The 12,947-nt window shown below is 44.5% G+C and overlaps 1 protein-coding gene across 2 annotated transcripts in view; it reads right to left on the bottom strand.

Moving 5' to 3' along the window:
* The window catches only part of FBN1 (fibrillin 1), a 201,976-nt gene that overhangs the window by 169,542 nt on the left and 19,487 nt on the right, over window positions 1–12,947 (bottom strand). For both annotated transcript variants that reach the window (XM_084775482.1, XM_084775483.1), the window contains exons 3-4: window positions 4,529–4,611; window positions 2,603–2,701 (exon numbers count right to left, since the gene is read on the bottom strand). In XM_084775482.1, coding sequence (XP_084631608.1) covers window positions 2,603–2,701; window positions 4,529–4,611 — 182 coding nt within the window. The remainder of the gene's footprint in view (window positions 1–2,602; window positions 2,702–4,528; window positions 4,612–12,947) is intronic.

Genomic DNA, 12,947 nt, shown 5'->3' with positions numbered 1-12,947 from the left:
AAGTGGTGGCTGTAATTGGAAACTTGTAGAAAGATGTCTCCCCATTTAGCTATCACAGGGCACCAAGTCAAACACCATCTGTAAGAACAGCTTCCTTCCGGCCGCTCCTCATCACATGAGAACAAAAGAGCTCTGGGATCCACAACCTGCCAGCCTTCCATCACCCCCATTGCATAAGTAGAATTTGTTAATAAGACAGAAATGATGGAAATCAGATTTGTCCAACCTGCAACCTACAGTCTGCATATGCCCAGGGTAGCTACCAATACAACCCATGGTCGGCATATGCCCAGGGTAGCTACCAATACAAGAAATAAACTTGTACATGAGAGAGTTCTATCACAATGGCAAAAGCTTGGATACCCTGGAAACTGATCTCTCTTTAGCAGAACAGGTAGTTGTATGAAAACATCTCACTTACTGATGTTATCCCATTAACAGGAGAGTTATCAGATGATCAACACACAAGATGGCCATATCCTCTGTAACACAGCATAACTATTCCATTAACATTGTTTCCAAAAAACCAGAAAAAAAAAAAAAGCTTAACCATCCTGGGCTACACTTAATTTTTAAAAATATTTCCATCTTTAATTGTTTTCAAGCTCTTAAGAAAATGTTAATTCTAAGATAGTCCAAGCCAGTGATTTTTAAGACTCCATGTACACACAGCTCTGGGGCTTTGCCCAATGCCCACGCACCACGGCGAGTTAAACTTCCAAAAAAGCACCACCTGCAAGGCTCAGATTCAAATCTCCAACTTTTAAGTCAGTCTTGGGTTCTTCCTGCTATGCTTCCTCCAACCTCACGGAGCTTGAAGCATGGCAGGGTGACCCAGACAGCAACTCTGGTCTTGTTAAAACCCTGTCCACATCTCATGATGTTTGCTCACAGAGACATCTTGAGCACTCACGTTATCGTTGGATTAACTTTCTTTCTACACACCCTGGTTGTGATTTCCTTCCCTTGAAGTGATAATCAGATAAGAGGCCAGGCTAAGGGAATGGTTACATTCCTATTTTGATAACCATGCTCTTTTGAATACTGAGGCTATCCCTCCTCGGTGGCAGCCTGGGGTCTTTTGGTAGAAGACAAGATGCCCTGCCTGTTCCTGAAGCGGCCAGTGGACTTTGTTGTCTCTGTTCCTCCAGCTTGGGTGCCCTTGATGGGTAAAGTCAGCTCGCACATACAAAAGCAAGCTGAGATCAAAGAGGAATATGCCATGCTCAGTGTGTGGACCCAGAGTCCCAGCCCACGGGGCAATTTCTACCCTGACCCTACAACCAGTTTTATTTAGTATTTTGCCATCTTCACTTGGGTTCCACCGAGAGCGGACTCCAAGACAATTTCGGCAGAGGTAGTTTGCTTGAAAGGGATTCGAGGAAGAGAGCTGGGGGTTGAGGCTGAGTCCTGGTCAGGAATTTTAGGAGACAGAGCAGAACAAATCTCAGAGCTATCCAAACTGGGAGCAGAGAAGCCAGAAAGCTGGGCCGGAAGTTTCATATCTTTCACCGGCTGAAAGTTGCTTCTGTGTCCACTGACCCAGCAGCCTTTCCCAGTTCCTCTGCTCTGGACCGTCCCTGGACCATGCTGTCTGGAGGAGTTCATGTGCTCCCCCTGTGAACGCCAAGGGAGATGTGTGGGCGTTAAGAAGCCTGCTGTATCAGACAATTCATCTGAGTCAGGCACTGGGCTTCTAAAAGCTACTTCACGCGAGGCCTCTCAGCACACAGCGAATCTTGATACACTGTAGTCTGTACCCGTACCAGACAAAGAAGACCACACTCTCTCCACACACCAGTGACTCTGAAAACCTCATCAGATATGGGATAGCAGTAAGGGGAGTGCATTTTCTCCCCCCTAGGAACTGGAAGTGAAATAGGAATACACTTTCATTTTGCCTTGGTTAATAGTTGGGATGTCAAGGGCTATTTGTACAGATATGAACTTTAACCTTTTAAACAACTAAGGCCTCGCCTCCCAGCCTCCACGTTTTCTTATTTCAATGCTTTGGATGTCACATTTAAAGATAAAAAGAAACAGTAAAACCAGAAGGCGATGCCTCTCTAGCATGCAGTGTGGATGTTTATATGGCCAGACAGAATAAACACCATGTCTTACATCATGTCTGTATGTCACTGAGTCTCCTGTTTTCCTTGTGGAAAAGCAAGTGTCTTGAGTTTCAAATAAGTTTTTTTTTTTTAATCAGAACAGCTTTATATCTCAGTAGCACAAACTTGGCTAGTTTTCTGGAGCCAAAAGATGTTCATTATTCGATCATTTCAGTGAATACCTCTCCCAGTGTTTCCAGTAGAGATACAGAGATGAACGTGGCTGTACCAACATGGATGGCTATGGTCTTTAGGCTCCTCCCACCAGCTACACCCCAAAGTAGTTTTCCTATAAAGAGTGGAGAAGGGAAGTGGGAGGCTAGATCCAGGAATGCCTTTCCAAGAATTCTGGGCAAAGTAGAGAAAGCAGATGTTCTAATGGGGGAAAATGTATCTCAGGCAAAGAAAAAAAAAACCTAAAAGCAAATTTAGGAGAAAATAGGGCATAACCACATAAAATAATACCGTCTATAATGACATATCACACTCACTGGATCTGGAGCCGCAGGAAGGCGATATCTGACCGGACGGGCAAGTGCACATGTTCGGCCTGGAGCAGAATCCATCCCCACAGGAATGTCGGCAAATGGCTGCAAGTCAAATCGGAGGTCTGTCAGCACAGAGTTCCTCAGCACACAGCTAGGCAAGGGGACTTGGTGCTCAAATAGGGGCCTGGGCCCATTGCCCCTCCTGTATTCATTTACAAAGCAAGTCTTCTGGAGTACAGAAACTCTAGTTTGCAATCAGTAACTCCCTTGTCAACATTGGTAGCTCTCTGCCTTTCTTATTCAACAGGACCCAATAGCTCAAAATCCTTGGGTGGGCCATGAGCAGAAAACAAAACAAATAAAAATCTTGTCGCTAAACATTTATATTCTTACAAGATCTCTGTTCTTATGTTAATTTATAATTTAATAGTGGAAAGCTTATAACAGCATTCTTATTTTTTTTTCTTGTTGGTTTTTCAAGACAGGGTTTCTCTGTGTAGGCATGGCTGTCCTAGATTCGCTTTCTAGACCAGGCTGGCCTCGAACTCACAGAGATCCACCTGCCTTTGCCACCCCAGTACTGGAATTAAAGGCATTGGCCAGCATGCCTGGCCCTTTATTACAGTATTCTCGGCAGATGATTTTATTATGAACATTTAGTTTATAATAAATTACACAGACAGCCTGATGGGAGAATCCAGAATCCAACACTTAGAGTTTACTGTACAATAGTGAGACATTCACATTGTCACTGTCACCAGAGTCAAATGCTTTGCCTCTGTCCTGAAGAGCAAATTAAATGGCAGATGACTTAAATGGCAAACTATGATTCGGTCTCTGCTCATTAGAGGTATTGGCACACTATGCTCCTTTGCCCAAACTCCTCAAGAGCCTTGTAAGAGGCAAACAAGATTTAAATGGCTAAAATAATATACAGGGTAGACTGTGCACAGAAACATGGAAAAAGCTTTCACAGATATGACAAACTGTTCTCCGATGAGCTCACAGAATCACAGCAACACTTATTCTGATACCGGATAAAAACATCCCACAGAGAATCCCAGAGAACTAGGAAAAAAGGTTCTACTGTCAAGCTCCTTTAGAAAATTCCAAATCCCCCCACTCCCATCCACTTAGTACATTTTTGCATTTATTTCTGGTGTGTGTGTGTGTGTGTGTGTGTGTGTGTGTGTGTGTGTGTGTTTGAACAAAGTTTCTCTGTATAGCCCCGACTGGCCTGGATCTTGCTATGTAGACCAGGTTAGCCTCAAACTTACAGAGATCCAACCTTCTCTGCCTCCCAAGTGCTGGGATTAAGTTCATACTATCATGCCTGGCTTTTTTTTTTAAGGACATGGTCTCACTAAGTAGCCTGAGCTGACCTCAAGCTCTTGATCCTCCTGTCTCAGCGTCTGGAGTTCTGGGACTGTGGTGTGACGTGCCACAGCAGTGACTTTGATCATTACAGTAAGCTCCTGCCTTTGCTCTATGTGTAAGAGTTAGACCTGCTTTTGCCCTCAAATTTCACATCCGTGGTTTGGGGAGGCTCAGGCACATTACAGCCAAACAGGGAGAAATTCCAACGAGGAAGTCAGCAATGAGAAGCTTTTGCTCCAAATCCCATTAGCATGATTACACTGGTCTATGCAGCCAGGAGCGGCATGCGCAAACAGCACACAACATTAATCAGGGTGTCCCCACGGCTCCATTTTGTAGATTTTTTAAAACGTTCTAAAGGAAATCACTGATTAAAGAGGGGCAGAGCTTTGGAAAGTTATTGTGTTTCCCAAATGGGATTCAGGAAAAAAATAGGAAACTCTTAGCTCCAGAAGGCTGAGCTATAAACACATTAATAGTATTCAGTAGCAAGTGTCTCCATGCAACTGAAGCCACGGTAACATGCAAATGATGGGTTATCTGTTTACTTACGGACAATACACTGATTTCCACCAGGTAAGGTTTTCCATCCAGGACAACAGTATGCGTTATAACGTGATCCACAGACATTGGGTCTGAAACAAAAACACAGAAAGCCATACTTTGAAAAATAAGATATAACCAAATGAGAGAGAAAGAATCCCCGCGTTATTGAGCAGAGTAAATCCCAGCAAACAGAGCACAGTAACATATGGGGGCCTGACCAAGTCGAGTAGTTTAGGGCATTTGGAACATTTAACATAATGAGATGGTAAGAGTCCCTTAACATCAATGGGTACGCAGTACACCAGGAAACGAAAACTCAGAGATGCCAAAGAGAGGGCCTGCCATCTCAATGCAAGAACCCATGAAGCCATGTATATTTAAATCAGTGTCTTACCAACTTGGATAAGAAAGGTCATATTAAAATCTGTTACATGCTAAGTTTTAAATGTCTACTCTCAGGAACTACAATATCTTTCCCCCTCTCTGGCCCAGCTCACCTCTAAAATGTTACCACATTCCTCCTTTCACAAACATTACAGGAATTCAAACCCCACCATCAGTCAGAAAAAAAAAAATAAGGGCCAAAACATGTAAATATTTCTTTAGCAAAAAACTTGGAATCAGCCAATACCAGAAATCACCAGTAAATAAAAGCAGTTTTAATTGAGTTTGCTGTTTACAGACAGCTTGTCACGTGTCTTAAAGCAAAGGCTCTATTCAGAATCCAGAGGGTCAGTCTTTCACAGTTCCTGGGGAGACCTGGGTGAAGGTGTGGCTAGCTTTTCCGTGTGCATGTCTGCTGAGCCTAATCACTGATGCTAGTTACCGTAGCTAACGAGAAAGCTCAAGTCTTGAGTACTCAGGCCTGAAAAGGACATCTAAACTCCTGACCCAAGGCTCAGGGAACCTCATGAGAGAGGGAGTAGAAAGAATATGAGAGCCAGAAGATGGGGCACAGAGCTGTGAAATGCTGTCTTCTGGCCATGGCATGGCTGTTGCATTCATGGACTTACTGCAGCTACGACCTAGCACACAAGACGAAGCCAGTTAAAAGTCCAGAATGGTTGGGAAATGGATCATGAGACTGCCACCCCTAGCTCAGGAACTTTTGGTAGAGGCTGGCTGCTGGGGGACAAAATGACAGCCCCACATCCATGCCCATATGGGCATCAGTAATTGGACTCAGGAGGTTATTAACTAAAAAGAAAAAAGAGGAAGTCAATGAAGTTGGGGCAGAGACATTTGGGCGGAGTGCGATCAAAACACATAATACAAAAGTCTCGAAGACTGAAACATATTACTTTTTTAAAGGTCACATGTTTTACAGTCAATTTCATAAAACAGAAGACATTCCAAGGCTTCCTAGTACAAATACCACAGTCCCTCAAGGGTAAAATTTCAACACAACTGCATGGCTAAAATGCATTTCTCAGCTGGGATGCAGCCTACTCCTAAATGCAAAGGCCTCCTGCTTGTCTTCTGCCCTCTCTTCTAGGGGATCCAGGTAAAATGTGTTCCTGTCCTTCCCCTTTCCTCTAATCCTGGAAATTCTGGAACAATCTACAAATACACAGTATGCACTTGACATTGGGGTCAGAGAGGAGAACTGGGCTGGCAGCAGAGAACCCTGGGCTTCATACTCAGCAGCATACAAAGCAGTATTGTCTAGAGACATGTTTTCATGGCCTGTCTCGTCTTCATGGATTTCAGCACACACAACGTTTGCCTTCTCTCCAGTGTGTGGGGGAGTATGTGTGCGCACTCGCATGTGTGTTCGTCTGCGTGCATGCATTCACGTCCGTAAAATAATGGACGTTCAAGCTTTGCATGTAAAAAAAAAAAAAAAAAAAGAATGAGTGACCAGAGTACCACCATCACCCAGACATGGTCATCTCACCTACCCAGCTTTGCCATGACGAGACAAAAGTGTACGAGAAATGTATCTATGAGACAGGAGAGATGGCTCAGTAATTGAGTGCTTGCTGCGTTCCCAGAGGACCTGGGCTCAATTCCCAGCACCACCATGGTAGCTCACAAGCCATCTGTAATTCCATTCCCAGGGGCTCAGACACTCTCCTCTGGCTTCCATGATAATCAGGCACGCACATGGTCCATGCACATATATGTAGGCAAAACGTACAATTAAAATTTTAGTAAAAATAATTTAACCGCATGGATCTTGTTGTTTCATGCCTCATATGACCATATGACAAAATCGAGTCCCAAGCTCCAATATGCAGAACATCCTCAGCAAGCAAAAGCTTGGAAAGAAGTGTATAGGAAACGGAACCCAGGAATGTGGGGGAGGAGGGCACTCAACCCTTCTCAATCCTATCACTTTAAAGGGACAGCCCAGCCATGGTTAGTCACCTCAACCCTTCCCTACCAATTGCCCTTTACAACAGCTCTGTTGGATCCAGTCCAGGGCCCAAACCAAATCCTGGGATCGCTTCCCAAGTCCCCCGAGCCTTTGCAGGGTGCCCGGTGGTTAAAGGTACTATGTTTTTTCAAGTGAAAACCAGAACTGTCTGACATAAATGAGTGCATTTATGGAATGACATCACATCTAACAGGGTGAAATAGCTAATGGCAAAGGTCCAGAGTTACTCATTTCCATCCTCCAAAGAAACATATTCAGAAGATCCCCCCCCCAAGGTATTGAAAATATAGTACTATGAGCATTATTGTTTTCTATATTTAGAATCAGTCTATCACCCAAATCATGGAAGACTGCAGAATTTATCACCGCTACAAAACAGGAAGTTAGTATTCTAAGCCTTCACAGTGTAGAAGTCGCAGGACAGAGCTGGAGAGAGGGTTCAGTGGGTAAGAGCTCTCGGTGCACAAGGAACTGGGTTCAAGTCTACAGAAAAAGCTGGGTATAACCCACACATGTGCCTGTGACCTCAACATCGTGGCAGGCACAGACAGGAGACCAAGGGGGCTTGCTAGCCATCAGCCGAATTCCACGTTCAGTGAGAGATCCCATCTCAACAGGCTGAAGGGAAGAGTGATAGAGAACACTCAACATCCCCCTCTAGCCTTTACACACATGCACACAGACACACACACACATCACAAAAACACTCACACAGGCATTAACTTTGTCAAATGAATAAACAAATAATGGCACAGCAGCATGAACTCATGAACAAACTGCAAAGAAAAGTTTGGAAATCAATAAGACAACTGACCCAAGAACCGCAGGTGCTAAGAATATTGCACAGTATTTTAAAGTAACTGGCAAAAGGTACGCTCTTGAGGCCAGCCTGGTCTACACAATAAGTTCCAGGCCAGCCAGGGATACAAAGAAAGACTTCCTCTATCTCACCCCCGCTCCAAAAAAAAGCACCCACCAGAAGAAAAGAAGCAGGATGAGACAAGGTGTGCATCGCTCAATGAGCTCAGCTCTCATATTCTGTCATAAGAACCCAGTGGCCAGCGAGTCCAGACATAGTGGCACAGGTGTAGCAGATGTCACCACAGGCACAAGCGTGAGAACTGAGAGCAGAAGCGAGTCCTGGGAAAGCAGTGGGGAGACGGTGGTTTGCTTCCTCACTTGCTGCCCTTTCACCCCGCTCAGGCTTTAAATCCTAAATATTTGGCTCATAGTCTGATCCTCCTCTTTAAGCTAAGGCATCGTTGTTTTTAAAGTAAGAATGCTTCCACGTCTCAACTGAACACTGTTTTACTAGGAGAAAACAGACAGTCCTGCTTCCTTCCACAAGCCCTTTCATTGGAGTACCAGGCTGTTTTACTAAAATCACCTCTAAAATCCACAGAATCTTAGAGTGTGATCAGCTTAATTCACATTACGATTTTTTACTTTTTGTTTGTTTGTTTGGTTGGTTTTGTTTTTTCAATACAGGCTGCCCTGGAAATCTCTCTGTAGACTAGGTTGGCCTTAAACTCAGATATCTGCTTGCCTCTGCCTCCTAATTGCTGGGATTAAAAGTGTGCACCACCATGGCCCAGTCACATACTTTAAATTTTCAGTTGTTCGTCCAATGATAGTTTTTTTTAAATCTTACTCTTTAGTATGGCTCCACAGAAAGTGTTGGAGATATACAATTTCTTCCCTGCAATTTCAGTTTTAAGGGTTGTGAATTAACAGAAATTTCTTAAACAAGCTGGGTGGAATTTTCTCTACTTGCACACAGACCAAAAAAAAAATTTTAAGATATTGAAAAAAAAAGAGCTCTAATCTAGAAACAAATGAATGTCTTGTTTTAGTTGGAAGGCAGTAAGACGTGTAAAAGTCTAAGGAGACACATCAGATTGTTTTCATTAGCAAGGATATTACTCTACAGTTTCAGTACAAACAGCATTTACAAAGAAGATAATTTTTTAATGAAGTTACTTTTGTGCAGATGAGAGTACAGCACACACATGACTTTCTCCTTCTTTTTATCACCCTCTCTGCTGACCCACTGCTTCTTAAATGGCATGGCTAAGTGTTCTGTGCAGGTAGCAATGGCCTTTGGCAAACTAAAAGGAACTTCTACTCAGAGGGTTGACCGTTCAGCTAAATGCCAGGGTTCTGTTCCTATGCTTGATTTTCATAGCAACTCTTGGAGGTTAAGTGCTGCTGTTGTTATCTTCAACTCTGTGGAAATTAGGGCCTCAGGAAGGTTAAATCAAAGTCTCATTTCTTAAGAATACGTCATAAGTGAATCTGAACTCAGGAAACCTGCTTTGAGCATATTCCCCCAAGCAATAAACTAGGGAACAGATATAGTTAGAGAGGAAGACAGCATTTCACTCAATGGCACCTGTGGAGGCAGACATAGATAAGAGAATCACAACATGTCTACTGATTGACTAGAGGTGAGGGCTAAGTCGGTTGTTACCTGTATTCTAATAGTCCGTGGAGTAGGAGAGGAGTGCGTGTCTATTCTGCTTCATCATTGTTGTGTGTGTGTGTGTGTGTGTGTGTGTGTGTGTGTGTGTGTGTGTGTGTGTGTATTCATCTGTAACTTCTCCTACCAAACCCCACTACCCTGGGGGATGGTGAGCCTCAACAGGCTTGTTTTTGGAGCCAGTTCAGACACAGCACTTGGAGGCTGTGTGGGCTAACTAAAGCTCCTCTCAGTAGAGCAAACAGCTGGGCTGTACCACGTCTGACCACATCATTGCAGGAATTGGCCTCTGTGCAAGATGTCTGCAGATGTCCACATTCCTTCAGCCAGAACCCACTTCTGCAAGTTTGGCCTGTGTAACAGCAAGATAGCCTTTCTGCTTCCTCCCCTAAGTGCAAAGCCTTTTCCAAATAGGGTTGGTGTTATAAAAACAAAGTCAGAGGGCTTTTATTTCATGTAAGAAATAAGGCTGTGCAGCAATTAAATACTTGTTTGGGTATGGGCAAATGAGGCTTAACCTGTGCCACAAGTTATATGCTTTTTAAATTTTTTTTTAACCTCAAAGAGAAAGGTTTCGTTTGAACCCAGTGGGTATAAGCACAGAGAAGAATCAAGAAATCTGAACTGTCATGTAACAAACAGAGTCCAAAGACTCATGGGACACGTGCTGAGGTCCTATCTTAATACCATACCATTCCAGAGTTAGAGCCTTTCGCTCTCCAGACTGTCCTAGTTCGTAGAGCAATGACAATACGCGAAGCGACTCTATCAGTAGTCAACTGCACACCATGATTTCATTTGTTCTTTGACAAATTTACTGTGATGAAAAGAAAAAAAGAGACTTTACGCACACTTTCGGGTGAAGTGTATATCCCAGCATGCTTCTCGCATGCCGAGCACCTACCTTTGTTATTTTAGCTGTCAAGTCCACAGTGAAGCGAGTCCCACATGTTCCAGCCCATCTGCCAGTCACAACAATGTGAGTCACAGAAGTGGCTTCTGTGACCGCCTCAGGCCTCGGCCAGACAACACTGGATCAGAGACACACTTCTGGCTCATCTGAAGTGACACTACCCAGGGTGCAGACAATCCCAAGTCCCTACTTTGAATGTACAAGCCAACCAGCCTCGCTAATTTACTTCGAGGACTATTTCTTGACAGTCTTTACTATTCTAAAACAACCTTAAAATAAACAGAAAGAATTGTTCACGCTCTGATTTTCAAAGTCTTTGTCCCTCATCTGCTTTCTCTGGCACCAGTCCAGTAGAGACTTCGGTGTCTTCCCTCCCCAAACGATGTGCTGGTCTCTTTTTCTCCTTCCTTCCTTACCTCCTTTTCATCTCTTTCTCTTTGGCCCTACCCTTTCTTTTTCTCCTTAGTGTCCATTTTCAGGACATGTAGAATGCAATGTTTTGTTACCACTTTGAACTAACCGAATCCAAGATCACACACCTCATCTTCTTGTACAGCCAGCAAATTCACTGCCACGTGAGCATCACATACCCGCCTTGTCCCAAACCACAAAGCCATTCACCAGTGTGATGTGAACATCTCTAGGGCTTAAAAAGGCCATACTGACCAACTGTAATGCATAATATGGTAGGTATCCTGTGATGGCGGTGGGAGCATGAAGGGATAATCAAGCAAAAGACAAGGAAAAGAATTGAAAGTGGAGCTAAATTAGTACCTGGGCATCACTACTTGTTCACTGATTGTAATGAATGTGCCATGACAGGCAAAGAAGCTATTCATAGGGCACACACCCATGCCCTCACTCCTGGCCCGTCCAGCCCTGGAAAGTTAAAGACACAGAGGCAACTCCCCAAACCTGGGAGGCCAATTTCAGTCCTTTTAGAACCTCTTTCAAGTGGTTGGACCATCTATATGCATGTGTTTTTCTTGGGGGAGAGAAAGGAAGAATTTAAAGTTCAAAAATCCCCGAGGTTCATTGTAACAGGAAACAATGCTGGGCTGTGAAAAGCAGCGGTCCAGATGTTTAAAGAACATCTCTGGGTGTGGCAAGTCCTGACTCCTCTGGGGCACCAGGGACTTTTTCTTCTTCTTCTTCTTCTTCTTCTTCTTCTTCTTCTTCTTCTTCTTCTTCTTCTTCTTCTTCTTCTTCTTCTTCTTCTTCTTCTATTACTCTGGAATAAATACTCCTAAAAGCATAGGACTCTGCTCAGATGCCTGGGCCACCTGAGTCTCCCTCAAAGCCAAAGCGCAATTAATGTGTTCTCTGTGGGGTCTATACTCTGGCCTGGGGCGTGGTCTCTGGATATGTGAAAGGTGCTCACATCAAGTACACAGACAGGGGAATGTTAGCCCCAAAGCAGAGCCGAGATAGGGGTAAGCTTGCCTAAGAAACAGAAAAAACAGGCTTGTCTCAAAGTTGTATTTCTCAAATCTCTGGGAAGAGTTGACCAATAGTATCGTGAAAACACAAGGAGCCTCTTTTGAGAGTCCTGCGACAACTGAGCTTCACCCACTGAGCTAGAGGTTGGCCATGACGAACTCTTTGATGTTTGCTTTGACTACTAGAGCCAAAGCCACGTTATACTCTCCAACGAGTAGATGAAGTTGCCGAAGTGATTGAAAAACATCAGATCCACACAGAGGGGTAGTGGGAGCCTTGAAGCAGTCTGGGGGGCATACGGAGCCCTCTGGTCCTAACTCCTTGTTGTCCCCCATACTAGAACTGGACTGAGGCAAACCAGGATGCTCACGCTATGCATAACATCTCAAAGCAAGAGCTCTGCCCTGGGAGATGATGCTTTCTGAGTGTTCCTGTCACCCCCGGGGAAGCAGCCAATGGGGACCAGCGTAGAGGAAGTGCAGGGTGGAAGCAACCAATGGGGACCAGCGTAGAGGAAGTGCAGGGTGGAAGCAGCCAATGGGACCAGAGGAAGCACAGGGTGAGAAAGGGGGTGGGGTGGGGAGGGGGTCTTGGTGTTTTATACGGGGGACAATGTGACTCCAGGCTTTAGTTCTGAATACCGGAAGGTCCTGAGTGATGAGCAGTTAGGGCTCTGAAAGTTTATTTCCACCTTTTGGCATCTGCAGGTTGGAATAGCCTTTCCAAGAGAAACTGTAAACAACTGGTGGTTTGGTTCCCAAACTAGACAAACCCCAGGCTCCTCCACTGCTTCATACACTAAATAGGGTACTGTGGACTGACCTGGGAACCCAACCACAGCTTAAAATGGTTTGTGGGAAACATTCCATAACAGAGAGTGTAGAGGAAACTTGGCCATGCAAACCCACAGGGTTAGAAAATATAGGGCTAGGGGAGGCCAGGGGAAAGGGCTCCATGCATGCAGCCCCAGGGAAGCCCTCATTCATGCTGGGTGATGACTTTCGAATGCAGCTGCTTTGGGATCACCCATGTTGCTGTCAGTAGCCTCTCTCCCATGATATGTAAGTAAGCCCAATAACCTTGTTGGTTCCCCCAAGGAATTTGGTTTGTCCTTAGAGCATGAGGAGGAGAGGGAGGAGGGGGAGGAGGGGAGAGGTGTCCATATGCCCCCCCCCCAGAGAGGACAATTTAGCAGTGTCATTTGTATACATTA

Source organism: Acomys minous, assembly GCF_964271855.1.
Source record: "Acomys minous genome assembly, chromosome: 3".
NCBI classification, from domain to species: Eukaryota; Metazoa; Chordata; class Mammalia; order Rodentia; family Muridae; genus Acomys; species Acomys minous.
Note: the sequence above shows the minus strand (reverse complement) of the source record. Positions and strands in the feature narration are given on the sequence as shown.